This window comes from Sceloporus occidentalis, unplaced genomic scaffold, assembly GCF_023333645.1.
Source record: "Sceloporus occidentalis isolate IW3139 unplaced genomic scaffold, rSceOcc1.0.p SCAF_57, whole genome shotgun sequence".
NCBI lineage: Eukaryota > Metazoa > Chordata > Lepidosauria > Squamata > Phrynosomatidae > Sceloporus > Sceloporus occidentalis.
Genome location: NW_028317037.1, coordinates 4161693 through 4180956, shown reverse-complemented (window position 1 = coordinate 4180956; position 19264 = coordinate 4161693). Strand labels below are relative to the sequence as shown.

At 43.5% G+C, this 19264-nt stretch overlaps 1 protein-coding gene across 1 annotated transcript; it reads left to right on the top strand.

The window, feature by feature from the left end:
- Positions 1-12709: 12709 nt before the first annotated feature.
- LOC149287744 (uncharacterized) lies at positions 12710-18706 on the top strand. The gene is made up of 2 exons (XM_089492479.1): positions 12710-12773; positions 17090-18706. The coding sequence occupies exons 1-2, from the start codon at positions 12725-12727 to the stop codon at positions 18226-18228; spliced, it is 1188 nt and encodes a 395-aa protein (XP_089348605.1). The 5' UTR covers positions 12710-12724; the 3' UTR covers positions 18229-18706.
- The last annotated feature ends 558 nt before the right edge of the window (positions 18707-19264 follow it).

The window sequence follows — 19264 nt, the reverse complement described above, 5'->3', positions numbered from 1 at the left end:
CATCTTAATATCCTTCCTAAAGGCTTCCAAGGTGGAAATATGACAGATCTCATCCGGAGGTTGTTCCAGAGCCTGGAAGCGGCTGATGAGAAGGACCTCTGGGTCACCACTGAAAGTCTGGTCTTCTTGAATTGGAAAAGGTTCTTTCCAGAGGACCTGACTCTGCAGGTGGATTGTATGGGAGGAGGAGCTCCCACAAGTAGTCAGGACCCAAGCCATGGAGGGTTTAAAGGTTACAACCAACACCTTGTATCTTGCCCGGAAACTAATGTGCAGCCAGTGGAGGGATTTAAGAACCGGTATAATGTGGGCAGTTCTAGAAGTGCCCGTAACCAACCTGGCTGCCATATTCTGTACCAACTGAAGTCTCCAAACTTGGAACAAGGGTGGACCCATGTAGAGTGTGTTACAGAAGTCGAGCTGAGAGGTGACCAGTGCATGTACTACTTGTTTCAAGGTCTCCCTGCTCCAGAAAGCAGCGCAGTTGGCGTATCAGCCGAAGCTGATAACAAGTGCTCCTGACCGTCGCATCCACCTGAACCATCAGATGAAGTGATGAATCCAGGAACGCTCCCGAAAGGCGGACAGAGTCTTTTAGGGGAAGTGTGATCCCATCCAGAACTGGCTGACATAACTCCTTTCCCGGATTAGGGGTCCCTATTACAAGTACCTCTGTTTTACCTGGATTCAATTTGAGTTTGTTGTCCATCATCCAGTCCATTACCGCATTAAGACAGGCATTCAGAGGAGAAACGCCATCCTTAGGCACTGCATCAGTCTTAGAGAAATATATTTGGGTGTCATCAGCATATTGATCACATCCCGCCCCATGTCTCTGGATGATCTCACCCAGCAGCTTCATGTAAATGTTGAATAGCATCAGGGACAGAATTGCGCCTTGAGGGACGCCCAACTTGAGCTCCAGCACGTTAAAGAAGATGTGCAAATATGAAGAGTGAGTAAATGAATCGGTGAAAGGTTGGTTTTAGGAAGTCTCAAATGTACTTTATGAGTGATTTGTTTGTTTTTCTATGTATTATTTGTTGTGTGTGTGTGTGTGTGTGTGTGTATATGAATAACATTTATTTTTTAAAAAAGCTTGTGAAACGGAGTTGTCCGCCAGGAAGGGTGATATGATCACAATTTCACCTTCTTCCCCCAGTTTTTGGAAGTTGCCCTAGGTCTCCTCTTCCTCCTCCTATGGCCATTGTAGACTCTTGCAGCCTAGATGGTTCTTTGTCTCCATTCCCCCACCTTCACAACCCCCAGAATTACCATAGAAACAGAACTAAACAATTTGTCATCTTCCTACTGGCCATTCCTTACTGGACACTTCAACAGTGAGGAGGCCAGGAGTCCAGGTCTCCAGCCATTTATAAAAGAAACTGAGAGGATCTTTGGCTTCAGCATGGCAGGTAGGCAATGAGGATACCTAGATGTTCAGATGGACCATCAATTCATTTATTGTGGTTAAAACCTAGAGGTGGAATAAGGTTTGGAGAAAGGATAAAGTCACAGGGCTAGCCTAGGGAAGGGGAAACTCTTGGAAACGGAGGGAGAAAAGGGTGACAGTAAATCAATAAAGGGGGGGGGGGGGGTAAAGGAGATCCAGAACTAGAGGACACAGTGCTGCCCCAATAAGATCGGCAGGACTTAGGTTGACCAAAACCTTCCAGGTTCAGTAGGACTTGCCTTGACCAAGAAGACAAGAAGTACTGAATCTCTATATGTGAAATTTGAGTGAAAACACCAAGAATTGAGAGGAAGAGGAGCAAAGACACAGCTGAACTAAGGGGGTTATCTTATTTATTTATAGCACAGGGGAAGTACTGGAGTGTCTTTAAAAGGTGACAGGAGGTTTGGAGGCCCTTGAATTTAAAAGGCTGTCAGTGTTGTGTAGTGGTTTGAGTGTTCGACTATGGCTCTGGAGACCAGGGTTCGAGTCTCAGTTCAGCCATAAAACCCACTGGATGAGCTTGGGCATGTCACTTGCTCTCAGCCTCAGAGGAAGGCAATGGCAAACCTCCTATGAATAAATATTGCCAAGAAAACCATATGACAGGTTTGCCTTAGGGTTGCCATAAGTTGGAAATGTCTTGAAAAGCACACAACAATGGACTCATTGAAGAGTAGTTCTGGTGTCTACAGAAAATACAGATATGTATCTGCATTAGGAGAAGCTTTCAGCTGATAGACTATTTAATTCAGGTGCTGATTTTTACTCTTGTTTTGGTTTGAGTTGCATAACAGACATTAGACCTCCAGGCACTTTCAGGTCAGTTCAGTTCTAGCCAACTGACTGTTGCTCTGGAATCCATGTTGCATCAAAACATTCTCTGGCCTCCTAGGATCCAGGGGTTACTCTGGAATGTGGAGGTGGTCCTAGTTCTATGGGTCTCTTGGTTGCAAGATGGATCGACCCAATCCCCCTGGATTACTTTCTCTTAGGATGGGTCTACACTATAGAAATACAGTGGGCCCTTGGCATCCACTGAGGTTTGGTTTCCAGAATACCTTGTGCATACCAAAATCCATGGATGCATTTAGTCCCACTAAATGCAGTGGCATAATTAACTGGTGTAGTTTAGGTCATGTGTCTTCTTATGGCTGATCAGGAAGGGCCACCATTGATGCGCCTGTCTTCTTCCTTTTTGTGTATTACAGATCAGTCGCCAAACACACAGCCAGCCGAGGGTTCAACCCAAACATCTCAGAGCATCTCATCAGTGGTGATGGTCATGCCAAGAGCAAAGGGAGGGCAAGCTCCTTGGAGCATTAGTGCAACTTCACCTCCATCGCTGAGTGCCACTTCTGTCCAGGTTGAGTCCATTCCATCGAACCTTGAAGAAGCCTTTAGCTCTGACTATGTGCCTCACCCTCAGCAGCAAGGTGCATTCGGGCTTCATTTTCCTACCCAAGCTGCACCTAATCTTTCCCTCCAGGACAGAGGGAGAAGTCGCCGGCTTCCCAGGCCTATGCCTAAGATGTTTCCCTATGAAAAGCTTCCAATAGTTGGACGTTCCATGGAGCAGTTGTATGTTTCCCACCTGCATCCCGTACCCAGACTCCAACTGGTACTGATCCAACTTCTGAGGCACTTTCCAGTTCAGCCAGCCCTGTTCCAGGACAAGACAGGCCTCTTTTTTTACTCCCAGGCAACTTTGGCCCCCATTCCCCTCGCAGAGGGAAATCCCAATTTGCAGGCATTCCCCGTTCCTCCTGTCCCAAACAACAGCGTCGTTTCCCTTCTGGAAGAAGCAAAACCCAACCTTGTCCAGAGCCCTCCTGTGACCAGTGGACCTTCTGCAGCCTCACCATCAAAAGCCATGAATGTGGAAGACTCTGAAGGTAGATGCCTCTCTTTCTGGAAAATATAGATTAGACCTGGGAGATGCGGGCTGGTCCAGGGGGTGCTTTCCTTCTGCTGAGAACTAAGAGCCAGATGATTGATTGATTGAGTGATTGATTGATTGATTGTACTTATATCCTGCCTTTCTCCCCAAATGGGATGCAAGGTGGCTTAGAATAATTTTTAAAAGTACTCAACTAAAACATTAATCTACAAAAGTTAAAAAAGGAATTACAGTATATACTCATGTATAAGTCTAGAAACGTTAGTAAAAAAATTACCCCAAAAATCTGAGTCGACTTATTCACAGATCAAAGTACATACTGTACTTTAACTCATAAAAATAGAAACCATCCCCTGGTGAAACACAAGAGTGTAATCTTCCTGGAAGCACCGATCTTCTTCTAGTCTCTCATCCATCTATCCTTTACAGAAACAGTTATGCATACTGCAATTTTGTAAGCTCTTTGGCATTATTTCCCCTTGCTTCTAGATCCTTTGGTACATGACCCTAAGTCTTACTCTCGACTTATCCATGGGTCATATCAAAATCCATCATTTTGGCTCCTAAACCTGCCCTCAACTTATACATGAGATCAACTTATAATCAAGTATATATGGTAAATGTCAGCTTTACTAAAATATGATTTAAATGGCTAATACACTAAAAACATATTAAAACACAGTGTGTGTATGTGTCTCTCTGTATGTGTCCACATACACTGCAAGCCCCCCATATCTGTGGATTCTGCATCCATGGATTCAACCATCCACAGCTTGAAATTATTCCAAAATCATCATCATCATCCAAAAACAAAGCTTGATTTTGCCATTTTGTATGAGGGACACCATTATATATAATGGAACTTAAGCATCCAGGGATTTTGGTATCCATGGAGGAACTTACTCCCAGCCGATACCAAAGACTCACCACTTCACACACTGCAATAAGTATAGAAGGACATGGCTGGAAGGGCACTACAGGTTCTGAAAAATAGGGCTGGTTTTCTGTAATGCAATTATAGATCCATAACCTGGAATTACTGATCAGTAACTGCTCCAAATTCACTAACAATATGCCATCATGACTGTAGCAAGATCCCATGAATGCCCCCCCCCCCTCAAATCTACGTAAGGGAAGTGTGGAGTTGGGAGTGACAAAAATCTCCATAGAAAGGCTTGTTTTCCAGCCTTGTTCTACATGTCTTTCTTGCCCTCAGAGCTTTGCCCTGATGGGCCTTTGCTCATAGATATGGGATAGGGAACTGGAATAAAATGGTTCTGTGTTCCTCTATTTCAGCAGCAAGGCCCTCTTCTGGGGAACAGTATTCCTGTGATGGAGGCCTCCTTGTGGACTCAGACGGGGCAAAGCATAAGGAGCAAGATGCTGGAAAGGTGAGCCAGAAGCCACATGGGTCTCTAGCCAAGAAAGCATCTCCTCAACCTGATGGTGTTGCTCTTCAGAAACCCCCAACAACTGCTCCAGAGCCTCAAGAAATCAAAGACATCTTGGCTGCAGAAAAGCAACTCAGCTCTAAAACTCACAAAAAAACAGATGATTTAAAACCATCTAAGATCAGCAAGAAAAGAAAAACAATGTCCACAGAAGGAGAGACATTACCAAAAAAGCCAAAGATGGACCCAGATAAGTCCCAGGTTCCTAAATCTCCAGAGCCACCACTGATCTCTTTGCAGAGTGAGAAAAAGGACCTTTGTTCTTTGAAAACAGGAGACAAGGAAGGGAATCTCCAAAGGAAAAAGCTGCCCCAGCAGAAACAAGGAGCCAAGGACAAGGCGATGGTGATGGCTGCTCCAAAGGCAAAGCCCCAAGACCTAAAATCTGAGAAAGGTTTGTCTAAGACTGTTGATCAAGGCAAAGGGAAGCCTAACGCTCCTGTCAGAGGCGTTCAAGGGAAGAAGAGAGATGTGAAAACGGCAAAAGCAGAACCCCCCAAGACAATCCCCAAGAGCAGTCTGGCTCTGCAAATGATGGAGTCCGTCCATGTGTTCTACCCCTTGGGGAAGAAGCTTCCAAGTGTCCCCACGAAAAGGACTCACCCCAAAAAAAGGCCACCATTGGGAGCCATTACAGAGAAACCCCTGCCTATACTGGCCTTCTTGGGGGGAGGCATGGGGAAACCACTGCCCAAAATACCATGGATCTCGAGCTCAAGATCAGTAGCGAAGCCACCAGGATCTTCCTTGCCTCAGCCAACCTTACCCAAAATGAAGCCGTCTCTGCTGAAACAGGTGCCATCACGGCCATACGCAGGGACCTCAACCAAAGCCACACAGCTGAGGCCACCAGAAGCTCACTGCTCCCAGCCGCCACCACCAGCAACAAGGAAGCCAGCCCTACTCAAGCCTGCCAACATACCCTTTTTTGCAACCCAGATACCTCATCCCAAGCCGCCTTCTTCTCAGCCTTTCCAAACCAGAAGAGACAGAATGCATCACCCCAAAACGACAACTCTCCATTCTGGGCCAGCTTTGACCATGGAGAAGATTCAGAGGCCCACCTGCAGACCTTCCTCACCCCCAGCCAGAAGAAGTGACCTTCTCCCTGTTGACCCTCCTCCATCTCCGCCCTACAAATGGGACACCTTCATCCCATGGAGGACACCCCCTCCTGACCTGGAGGTCTCCAAGCCCATCACGGAGGAGCAGCGGCCCATCCGAGAGAAGATGAAGCGCCAGGCCCAGAGGGAGAGGGCAGAGGCGGCCTGCTGGACCAAGCTGGGCAGGGACAGGTTTAGGGAAAGGGAGAAAGAAATGGCGATTGCCGACCACTACGGCTACCCTTAGGCTGAGGACTCTTAAAACTAAAAGAACTCTATTAAAGCACTGAATAGCTTCCCACTCTACAATTAGGGAGACATTAGTTCATTTGTGGTCAACTGTCATCAAGTCAACTTCGACTTATGGGGACCCTATAAATGACAGACCTCCAAATCTCACCTTCTTTATCAGTCACCTTGCTTAGGTCCTGCAGGCTCAGGGCAACCGTGATTGAGTCTATCCTTTCATTAATAATCTTGGAAAATTATCCTGCCTTTAGTTTCATTAGTATTTTTAAAGCATATTCACATTTATTTATTTATTTATTTCCAATAAAATATATATTTTCCTATTTATTATTTGTTGCCTTGATTGTTACCTTTAAGGTTACTTCCCATTGGAATGATAGTACCAGTGAATGTCTGAATTCGTGGCTGAGGTTGCAATCCAGGGCTTGCTTAAGTAGGAGTAGGTCCCATTGACCTTACAAGAACTGATATCCATTATAGCAGTGCTTCCCAAACCTTGGCCCTCCTAGTGTTTTGGACTTCAGCTTCCAGAAGCACCCACCAATTTGGTCCAAAATCAGGAATTCTGGGAGGGAGCTGAAGTCCAAAACATCTGGAGGAACAAAGTTTGGGAACCACTGCATTATAGGATGGCTCAGTAAAGGTTCATTCCAGTGTGCAGGGATGGGAGGTGAATTTTGATCACTTGCCTTCAGTAGTGGGTTTCAAAAAATTATATTATTTCAAATTATATATATATATATATATATATATATATATATATATATATATTGCACTGTTGAACATTTCCTCTGGTTCTGATGCTCAGTTGTCACATAACTGGGTTCAATTGTACTTTTACCTTTAGCTGCTAGATAGTTAATAGTACACTAGTGGAAATCAGGAAATGTATTAAACGTCATCTCATGGTATGTAAGAATATGGAACTTTGCTCTATTGGAAAAGTTAACACAAACAGTCAAGGAACTGAATGAAAAGTACATTTTCTGCAGAGGGAGTTTGAATAGATGCAATTTTGCATGTAGGGCTTTAAAAGTTATAACCAACACCTTGTACTGGAACTTGGTGAAAAATAACACTTGAGATCTGTGTAAGTATGTGAATATCTGAATATATAAAATTATGTTGTGATAGATAAGATTTAAAAGGTATACAAAGAAAGATATGCAAAATAAATTAAATAACAAGAAATGTTAATGGTGATGTAATTTAGGGGGTTAGATAGACTGAGATAATGTAATACGATAGACTGCGATATAGATTTCGACTTCAGATACATACATACATATATATGATCAAGGATAAGGACATAGAAGTATAGATTAATATGTATGTATATAAGGAAATAAAGGAATAATAGATATAAAATAAAGTAAGGAAATATAGAAATCACCATTTTAAGACATATATATGCAAAACAATTACATTTTTATTATGAATAAGGTTTATATAAAAGCCAGTATACATAAATATAAGAACCAACAGAGAGGAATAGAAGTGATATATTTCCATGGTATTAGTGTGTTTTATTTGTATTTTTGTTGTCTGATGAGTTAAGTTTTATGTTTATTGTTTCTGACTTTTAATAAAAAATATATTTTTAATAAATACTGATGTTCCATAATTAATGCTGTCTTTCACAGATTCAAGATATGAAACGAAGAATGAGAATGCTTCAATTAATGCAAAGGTTTATTGAATGTCCCTATAAGGGCAAGATACTTTCAAACCAACAATTTTGTAGCAGAAGTAGTATAAATGAAGACCTTTAAAAAATACAACAAAATATATGAAGGTTGCTTCTCCAAAAAAGTATTTTCAACCACTAACATTTGCACACTTTGTCCCTAATGTGGATTTCTGGATGCCTCTAAAAGTGTAACTTCTGAGAAAAACATTTTCCACAGTCTTTCTTTTCTATAGCTTCTCTTCTATATGAATGCTATGGTGGCGTGTAAGGTTGGTACCTGAATCAAAACACTTGCCACACTCCTGGCATTTGGATGGTTTTTCTCCTGTGTGGACCCTTTGATGTCTCAAAAGGTCTGACTTCTAAGCAAAGCATTTTCCACACTGCTGGCATTTGTAAAGTTTCTCTTCTGTGTGGACTCTCTGATGTTCCATAAGGTGAGTTCTGAGGAAATCATTTCCCACACTCCTGGCATTTGGGTGGTTTCTCTCCTGTGTGGACTCTTTGATGCCTGAAAAGTGTTGACTTGCAAGCAAAGCATTTTCCACACCGCTGGCATTTGTGTGGTTTCTTTCCTTTGTGGACTCTCTGATGTAAAAGAAGGTGAAACCTCCAAGCTAATCATTTTCCACACTGCTGGCATTTGTATGGTTTCTCCAGAATGTTGATTCTCTGGTGAGCCACAACTTCTTCTACAAAGAAGAGGAAAGACAGAAAATACTCATCTCAGCATCATGAGAGGAGAGGTCTCTGGAATCTACAATGGATCTAAGCAAGCTCTACTATGAAAAGAAACAAGAGAGATAAAGGAGTTTTAGTCTTCCCTTTCCCTCCCTTCATAGATATGAGTCATAATTGCTACATGGAATACCTTAAAATGTCTGAAAACAAGGACTTGAGCTGGTTCCCACCAGTTTACTTATTTAGTTGTTAATGTTTTTCAGGTTCATGGCTGTCTGACAATACTCCTCTAGCTGTTTTATGGACACCTCTCCTGGCTCTATTGTGGACTTTCCCTGAGTTACTTTCCTGTCCAAAGAGAGCTAGACTTTGCTCCTGCTCTCTCCTCCTCGCTTCCACTTTCCTGATCTCCTTCCATTTCTCCCTCCTCTCTCAAATTTTCCTTCCTGCTCTCTTTCCATCTGCACTGCTTCTGTATTTCAGCTTCAGCATCTCCTCCTGCCATTCTGTCTTTCACATTCTCTCTCTCTCTTACACACAAAAAGTATGGTGCAGGAAAGAGACATTTTCATTCCCATTTAGTGAGACATGTAAGATAATGATATAGCAATCAATCCATAGGAAGGCTGAGGAAGGGTGCTGAGAATTGGACTCCCAATTTGGTGAGGATAGGGCTCAAGGGAGGAGCCTTGAAGCAGCCTGAAGACACCTCCAAGACAGGGCTGGGCAGCTGTTGGGGATTAGGAGCCAGACTGGGCCCAAAAGGAACCTCAGAGGCAACCCCCATTGGATCATCTTGAAAAAAACCTAAATGACGTTTTGCCCCTCAATATCCCCCAAATGCCTTAGGAGAAGCAGAGGCAGTTTTGTCACCATTGGGCCACTCTGAGCCCTTGTAGCAGGGCCAAGGGAGGCCTTCTTCCCAAGAGGATACTGGAGGCCTCTCCAGAACACAGAAACACTGAAACACAGATCAAGAAGACCTGAAACCTTGCTAATGGATGTAATGAAGAGCATTTGGGGCCAAAAGATATCAAGTGCCATGGTTCTTTCCTAGTATATCCTAAGATTTGCAGTTTGACAAAGGGCATTTACAATCATAACTAGAGAGCTCTAGTGGCTCCGTAAAGTAAAGTACAAATCCCAAGATTCCCAGGATGTTGCTTTGACCATTAAAGTGGAACCATAGAGCCATGTATGTAGCATGCAAGGCCCCCTGTTCTGAAGCAAGAGCAATGGATCCAAGTTCCTTTCCCAGAGAGGAGACATTTCCATAGGTTTCCATCATCACGTCATTGTACAGAAACTTCTGCTCCGGACTCAAGAGAGGCCCTTCCTCCTCAGAGAAGAAGACTTCCACGTCTGGAAGGGAGATCTGCAACAGAAAGTAACCCTCATCCAGAGACTGACTGAGCAAAAGGGGAGGAAGAACACAGAGCATCCCAAATATGATTGTATCCCTTCAGAATATCAACAGAGTGGGATACATTGGGATATCCTCCCTTCCCTTTTCCTTGGCTCCCTGGATTTTCAAGAATGGGGAGAGAGGGAAAGACAAGGCTGCAGTCTTGGTCCCTGATCCTCTAGATTTCTCCTTGATGGAGACTGTGTTTGGCAATGGAGGCTCTTCCCTGGAGGTCTTCCCAATCTGCTTCACTGAACTGACAGAAGTCTAGGGCAGCCTTTATTATCCATTGATTTATGTCTGTGTTTGATTTCTATTCTGTCTGGAGGCCAAATTCTCCTTGGATCCAAGGCAGAGAACACTCCAGGGCCCCCTTCCCTTCCCTGGGAATAGAAATAGGAAGACCAGTATTCAGTCATTAGGAATGGCTTCCTTTCATGATGGCTTCAAACCAACTGCCTTCACCAGGAGCCTCACTGCATCAAAATGGAGGACCAGCCCTGTCTCAAAGCCATGGGTTCAATGCTTTTAGGAACAGAAGAAGTCCTCCTGAGGACACTCTGAGGGCAGCCATTGGCTGGAATCTCAGTCCCTCCCTCCATCCCTGGCCCTGATTGGCTGGAAGCCCAGTCCCTCCCACATCCCACACAGAATGACATCACTGCTACGGAAGGCTCTCTTGACCAATCAGAGAGCAAGATGAAGGTTCTTCTGGAAGCTTCCCTGAGAAGGAGATATAAGGCCTGAGAGACCAAGAGACAGTTGGGGGAATTGTGTCGGTTGGAGAGCGAGAGAGAGAGAGTTAAAGAGCGGATCTTGGAAGTTAGTCTCAGAATTGGACGCTTAGGTTTAATTATTTATTTAATAGCTAGTATGAATTGAATATTATATACCTACAAATATTGTACATGCAAGATTCTTAATATCTTGTATAACTTATGTTTTACTTATATTTTGTTATCTATAATAATCATCTCCTTACAGGCAGACCCACCCATTGGCTGGAATCCCAGTCCCTGCCTTCTTGTGTTCTTATGGCCATTTTGTGCTGCTTGTGACTTTGGGAAATAATGTTCCAGAACCTTCTCTGAGCCTCAGTTGAACAGAGGCCTCTCTTTCTCTCCTGAGGCTCCAGAGAGAGAAGGAAGCCAGGCTCCTTGGGCCAAAAGGAAGGCAGTGTGTCCCTTTGTGCCTCTGGCCCTCCATTTTGAAGGGAGGAAAGGAAGGAAGGAAGGAAGGAAGGAAGGAAGGAAGGAAGGCAGGCAGGCAGGCCTGTGGGGGTCTGAGGAAGGGGAGGCAGGGGATTCAGGGCCAGTGGGGAGGCTGGGCTTTGGGGGCTGGGAGAGAGAGGTGGGGAAAGAGACCCTCCCTTTGGGCCCTAGCTGGGGAGGGTCCACCGGTCCTTGCCTCCCCCTTTGGGAAAGGAGACCCCTCAGCCCCCTGGACTCACTCCTGCCACTCATTCCTAGAATGGCTGGGACTCAGAGGAGTTTCCTAGGCATTGTCCCCTTCTGCCCTCCATGGCCATTGGCACTGACCTTTTCCCCATTGCCTTCCCTCCCTCAGCCCTGTGGACCTCCTCCTCCTTTGCACTCAGAGCAACCCTTCTCTACGCTGAGGAGACGGCCTCTGACCCAGGGAAGCTCCAGCCATAAAGGACCGCAGAAGAGCCCTTTCTGGGGCTGCAGGAATCAGGGCCTTTGTACTGAAGGCAGGCCTTTATTCCTGGAGCTGGAAGAGGACCTTTGTTTGAATGTTTCAGTCCAGGATTGTATGGAACGGTTGCAGCTGAGAGAGTGAGGCCATACTTTGCAGGAATAAAGTCCCAAATTCAGCCTAACCCTAGTCTCTTTTCTCAGGAACTTCACCTCAGCTTCCTTCTACACTGCTTTGGGATATCTTTTGCTGGAAGTGACCCAAGTGCAGAGGCACTAGGATCCCCTGCCCACCTGATGGCTGACACAGAGGCCAAGCGGAGGGAATTGGGCTCCAAGAGGAAGAGGCTGCCAAGGTTCAACTCTTTGGTAAGCTGCCATCCTGACTATTAGTTTCATCTGTGTCACTGCTGGGCCAGCTCATGAAAGCAAGCGGAGAACATACTGTCCCAGTTTGTCAGACAGAGTCCTGCTTAATCCTCAGTCACCTCATTTTTCCAGGGGCTTTGAAAATGTCCTATTTCTCTCTCCTCCTCCCACTTTCCCCATTCTCCTCAGGTCAGTTCAGTTGCTGCAAAATGTGTTCCAACTTCAAAAGACATGTGCATCCCATCAATTCAAAAGCGGGGAGAGGGGAGGAGAGATGGGGGCAGGGTCTTGCCCTTGCCAGGAGTCGGAGGCAAAAGCAAATTGTTGCACCCTTCCTTGTTTGTGTGAGCTTCATCGTTAACAACTTTAGCCATCTTGTTCCCCTTCTGGTGTGGTTTGTCCACATATGTCTTGCTTTCTTCAATGTACTATATATGTTGGGATAGTCAGTATCCTAATCAATCAATAATATTCCAGAAATGGGCTAAATTATATTGTTTTTCATATTGTATATTATATTGAAAGATTAGAGACAAACTGGATCTCAAAGGCTGTAGCTCTTTGCTTGCTTGCAGAATTTAAAGTTTATTTTCTGGACTGAATTGTGAAGTGATGAAATAATATTTGGGATGAACCATGTGCTTTCCTCCCCTTTTGTTTAGTCACTCTCTGGATGAGGGCTATTTTCTATTGCAGGTGACCTTTGCGGATGTGGCGGTATATTTAACTGAGGACGAATGGAAACTGTTGACAAAGAAGCAGAAACTTATGTACAGTTCTGTGATGATGGAGAATTATGATAATGTGGCCTTTGTGGGTAAGGAACCTGAATCCTATTCCGTCATGTGTTCATTATTTAACGCTATATGACGAGCTTGGTTTGGTTACACTTGAGACCACTGCCTGGTTGATGGCATATAAATATTGGCTTAAAATTCATTATAGACCAAATAGATCTAGTTTAATTGGGTTTCTTTTATCTGATAATTATTATACTAGTTGGTCATAAGCTTTTGAAGACAATCTAAAATTAAAGGGTTTAAATCTGGACTCTTTACTCCTTTTGACGGAGCACGAGTGCTTCAAGACAATTAAGGATTGTTTGCTGAGTTGGGAACATAAGGAAATTTATTCTACCTCTCCCAGAGTATGCTCCCCTTTTGTATTTGGCATTCCCCCCTGTTGTGGTGAGATGCCAAAATATTTTTAATCGTTGTCCCTTCAGGCTGCGAGGAAAGCCTTCCTTTTTGCAAGGCTGAACATCCATCCGTCATGTGTTACTAAGGGGAGATATATGAAAATTCCATTTGTCAATCGTCTTTGTATATGTGAGGCAGTTCCAGACACCCTCCAACATATTGTTTTTCTTTGCCCATTATATCAAAAACCGAGAAAGAATTTGATAAAGAAACTAATGGAAATGAACTTCTGTGTAATGGATATAACTTTAGTGCATTTATTGGAGGATTGCAATGAGCAGATTACACGAGTGATGGCAAATTTTCTAATGGAGGCAACAAAAATTTGGTATAAATTGAACAACTGTAATCCATAGAATTACATGTTATACGGACGGAATTTTATAGTATTTATGTTAATAATTTTAGTTTAAAATTTTAACTTTGTATGATGTTTTTTTATTGAGATGCCTAATAAAGGTTATGGTATGGTAAAAAAAAAAACCCTGAATCCATTGACCTTCCTTTGAAGACTGAGGGCCCTTTCATAATTCACTGTCAGAATGCTTTGTTTCCACTTTAAAATTATAGAATCAAATCAACTTTCTGACAGTAAGGACTATTTGATAGTGGAACACAATCCTTCCTCGGAGTGTAGTGGAGTCTCCCTCCTTGGAGGTCTTTAAACAGAGACTGGATTGCCATCTTTCAGGGATGCTTTGATTGAGAGTTCCTGCATGGCAGGGGGTTGGACTGAATGGTCCTTGTGGTCTCTTCCAACTCTACGATTCTATGATCAGTTATGAGTAATATCTATGAAGGGAGGAAAGGGGGAACACAACACTTGCTTTTTGTCTAATGTTTCTTTTCCATCCTGAGCTTGCTTAGCTCCATGATTGATTCAAGAGGCCCTTTGTTTCCCAAAATGCTGGAGACTGGGGAGGACACCCGCAAGTGCTGTGCTTTTAGGGGAATTTGGTACTTAGCTCAATAGAACGAGATAGTTTTACTGGGGCAACAGTGACCTCTGGATCCAGCCCAGCTATAGCAGGTCCTGAATCAAACAGTATGTCAGAGGCATTTGAAATAGGTTTTTGTGTTTCATTTAGGGGGAAAGGAAAATACACAGACACACGTACTATATATATAAGTGTTCAAGATCTAGGTAACAAAGGTGGGAGTGGTGAATAGATGTTAAAGGAATCTATTACCTATCTAGAGCTTTATTCCAATTGTTGAGGATTTGGAATGGGGACAGGTCAGTAGTTCCTGCGACAATTGAGGTTGGTGAGTGCATTGAGGTGCTTAGCCAAGAAAACAAACAGAGTGTCTGTCTGTAACTGGACTGACACTGAAGAACAGCAAGTTGGGCCTGACATTTATACTGAAATTGGTGCTTGGGCAGAAACTGAGGGTTCAGGAAGGTTTATATCTCTTTAGAATATTTCCTGGGTGGGGAAAGAATGGCGTGAACACGAATTGAATGCAGTGGGTGTTTGATGCACATACCTCAGACAAAAGGGATTACCACACCTCCTCTCAGGTCCTTGTTGGCTCTGAATTTCAATCGCGTTCACAATCCAACGTTGATTGATTGATCGTACACTACAATCTGAGGGTGACACTCCCAGATGCAGCTCAACAATAACATGGCAGAGTATGGAAGCAAATATCTAGATATAGGTATTGGCAATACACTGACCACTTTCCACACTTAAAAATAAGTCACAGACACAGTAGATTTCATTCAGGTCCTTGGAGGTTCTTTATCTTGAGTTGCAAAATAATTCAAATGAGTAAATGAATAATTTATTATGGCACATGGCCAGCTTAAAAAAACAAACAAAGTAAAAACAAGTATCACAAAGCATCACAATACGTAAACTGCATCCTAGCAATAAGGATAAACATCAATTCATAAAATGAAATCCTAAACCTTGCAGGTAAAAATTGTCCCAAATAACTTTGAGAAATATAGACTTAAAACAGTAGACTGATTCTATGTCATAATTATTTCAAGAGACCGCAAGAGCCATCCAGTCCAATCCCCTGCCATGCAGGAAATCCAAATCAAAGTATCCCTGACAGATGGCCATCCAGCCTCTGCTTAAAGACCTCCAAGGAGGGAGATTCCACTACACTCCGAGGAAAGAGTGTGTTCCACTCTCGGACAGCCCTTACTGTCAGGAAGTTCTTCCTAATGGTGATGTGGAATCTCTTTTGCTGTAGCTTGCATCCATCGTTCCGGGTCCTAAGCTCTGGAGCAGCAGAAAACAAGCTTGCTCCCTCCTCAACATGACATCCCTTCAAATATTTAAACAGGGCCATCATATCACAACCTTCTCTTCTCTAGGCTAAACATCCCCAGCTTCCTAAGTCATTCCTCGTAGGGCATGGCTTCCTTCACCATTTTAGTTGCTCTCCTTTGGACATGCTCCAGTTTCTCCACATCCTTTTTAAACTGTGGTGCCCAGAACTGGACACAATATTCCAAGTGGGTCCTGACCAAAGCAGAATAGAGTGGCACTGTTACTTCCTTTGATCTAGACACTATACTTTTCTTGATGCAGCCTAAAATTGCATTGGCCTTTTCAGCTGCTGCGTCGCACTGTTGACTCATTTTCAAGTTGTGGTCTACTTGGACTCCTAGATCTCTTTAACTTATAGTTTCATTCAGCCAGGTGTCGCCCATCCTATATCTGTGCATTTCATTTTTCCGCCCTAAGTGCAGTATCTTACATTTCTCCGTGTTGAATTTCATTTTATTAGCTTTGGCCCAGCTTTCTAGTCCATTCAGGTCATCTTGAATTTTGATCCTGCCCTCTGGAGTATTAGCTACTCCTCCTAATTTGATGCCATCTGCAAATTTGATAAGTATGCTCCCAATTCTGTCATCCAAGTCATTGATAAAGATGTTGAATAGCACTGGGCCCAAGACAGAGCCCTGTAGGACCCCACTGGTCACTTCTCTCCAGGATGAAAAGGAGCCATTTTTGAGCACCCTTTGGGTTCGGCCGGTCAACCAATTACAAATCCATGTGACAGTTGCCTTGTCAAGCCCACATTTCACAAGCTTGTTTGCAAGAATGTCATGGGGAAATTTGTCAAAGGCCTTACTGAAATCAAGATATACTATATCCACAGCATTCCCTTCATCTAACAAGCTGTTAATTTTATTAAAAAAAGAGATCAGGTTTGTCTGGCATGACTTCTTTCTCTGAAACCCATGTTGACTTTTTGTGGTTATGGCATTGCTTTCTAGATGTTCAGACTCTCTGTTTAATGATCTGCTCTAGAATCTTTCCTAGTATTGATGTCAGACTAACTGGATGATATTTCATGGTTGTTTCTGCATCAGTTTCAAAAAATTTCTGCGACAAATAATCACAGTTACACAATATCTGGCAACTTCAACAGTTACCTGCTCCTAATAATGCAAATATTTGCAAGCTCTCCTCTCCAACTTCCATCAACTTCACCATCTCTTGTTCACACACCAATCCAATCCACACCGATTCGCACGTGAGCTGTATACTGTATTGGCTGTGAGTCATCTGGAGCCAAACAGCATGAAGTGACCTCTGCAGTTGGTTTGCATCATGCCTTGGGCTCTGACTCTGTACTCTATGGCAGTCTCACAGGAAATGATGCCACCTTCAATCAAAGTATTTTGCACATTTTTAATGGAATATTTTTTCAACAGTCCTTTGACTATTTGCTTCCACTGATTCCCTCAAGGCACTCCCCATCCAGTCTCTTTGCTAGCTGCTATAAGTAAGGATACAATCGTTCCATGGATTTAGGGTATCTGGAACAGGATCATGCTCGGGTCACTCACACCAACTTTATTAATTTACTGTCAAATAGGGAAGGGTAAATGGGGGCTAAATCTGGGGGTAACACCCTCCTCTCTTAACTCTGATTTTCACTTATCTGTCATTGTCCTTCTTTACAGAAGAACTTGTGAGTCAAGAGAGTGTCCAAAGAGGAGAGAAGTCACATAAATGCCAGCATTGTGGAAAACGTTTTTCTGCGAAGTCACTCTTAGTGAGACATCAGAGAGTCCACACAGGAGAGAAGCCATACAAATGCCAGCGTTGTGGGAAATGTTTCTCTCGGAAGTCAATCCTAATGATACATCAGAGATTCCACACAGGAGAGAAGCCATACAAATGCCAGCGTTGTGGGAAATGTTTTTCTTCCAAGTCAGTCCAAGTGAGGCATCAGAGAGTCCACACAGGAGAGAAGCCATACAAATGCCAGCATTGTGGGAAAGGTTTTTCTTCCAAGTCAGTCCAAGTGAGGCATCAGAGAGTCCACACAGGAGAGAAGCCGTACAAATGCCAGCATTGTGGGAAAGGTTTTTCTTCAAAGTCAGACCTAGTGATACATCAGAGAGTCCACACAGGAGAGAAGCCGTACAAATGCCAGCATTGTGGGAAAGGTTTTTCTTCAAAGGCACACCTAGTGAGACATCAGAGAGTCCACACAGGAGAGAAGCCATACAAATGCCAGCATTGTGGGAAAGGTTTTTCTCAGAAGTCAGACCTAGTGAAACATCAGAGAGTCCACACAGGAGAGAAGCCATACAGATGCCAGCATTGTGGGAAATGCTTTTTTTCAAAGTCATGCCTAGTGTTACATCAGAGAGTCCACACAGGAGAGAAGCCATACAAATGCCAGCATTGTGGGAAATGCTTTTTTTCAAAGTCATGCCTAGTGTTACATCAGAGAGTCCACACAGGAGAGAAGCCATACAAATGCCAGCATTGTGGGAAAGGTTTTTCTCGGAAGTCACACCTAGTGATACATCAGAGAGCCCACACAGGAGAGAAGCCATACAAATGCCAGCATTGTGGCAAAGGTTTTTCTCAGAAGTCAGACCTAGTGATACATCAGAGAGTCCACACAGGAGAGAAGCCATACAAATGCCAGCATTGTGGGAAATGTTTTTCTCGGCAGTCAAGCCTAGTGATACATCAGAGAGTCCACACAGGAGAGAAGCCATACAAATGCCAGCATTGTGGGAAAGGTTTTTCTTTGAAGTCAAACCTAGTGAGACATCAGAGAGTCCACACAGGAAAGAAGCCATAGAAATGCCAGCAGTGTGGGAAATGCTTTTCTCGGAGGTCAGGCCTATTCAGTCACCAGAGAAGCAACATAGGAGAGAAGCAACACAAATCTAAGCAGTGAACAAACATTTTTTTTGTAAAGAAGGAATACAAAAATATTTTTTTCAATCCAGCGGTGCTAAGAAAAGGCCCTTATGATTTTATTTGTAAGGTTTTTCTGTCAATATGTCTTTTTATGTTTGAAATTTATGTTTTAAGTTTAGGTTTTAATTTCTATAATATAGATAATTGCTTTGGGTTATAAATTTGGCTGGGGATTATGGGTCGTGGTTTAGGTTAGTTTAGATGGGGGGGCTAGGATTTGTTGCAGCTAGCTAGAATAGCAATGATTGCATTCGGAATTTGTGGGATGTTGGCTGAAGAAAGTTGGGGACTGGTAGTAACAGAAAGGGATCTAGCTTCTTGGAATGTCTTTGGCAGGGAGAGATTGTGCGTGTGAGAAGGATGGCAAAGTGGGGCTGGTTAATAGTGGGGGATAGATGGTGGGAATTGTAGGTGGGGGCTAGGTTTGGTAGAAGGTGGAGTTTTAGGTTTTGGGGTTTCAATATATTCTTTGGCTTGGGGAGGGCAGTTCTGGCTTAAATACTGATTTTCTGACTATGTGTTTTCAATAAAGTTCTTTGCTATTTCAACACACTGGACTCTTTGATGCGTAGAAGTTGTGAATTTGCACAAAACTGACCCTTTCTTCGCTCCTCAGTCCTCAGCTCCATTCCCAGCCATAAGAACAGCAGAGACAAACACACATCTATCTCTATCTATCTATCTATCTATCTATCTATCTATCTATCTGTGTATATACAGTATACACAGAGAGACAATTTCCAAAGCAGAGCTTTCCTTTCCTGCCTTTCCTGGGCTCCATTGTGGCCTCTTCAAAATCTCCTCAAAAGAAGGAAGGAAGGAAGGAGGGAGGGAGGGAGGGAGGGAGGGAGGGAAGGAAGGAAGGAAGGAAGGAAGGAAGGAAGGGGAGGCTGCTGAAATCCCGGTGCACTCCT

Bases quoted from the DNA above. Each gene is read 5' to 3' on its own strand.
- LOC149287744 (XM_089492479.1), top strand. From the start codon at position 12,725: ATGTACAGTTCTGTGATGATGGAGAATTATGATAATGTGGCCTTTGTG. The intron at 12,774-17,089 runs GTAAGGAACCTG...CCTTCTTTACAG, and splicing joins TGATAATGTGGCCTTTGTGG to AAGAACTTGTGAGTCAAGAG.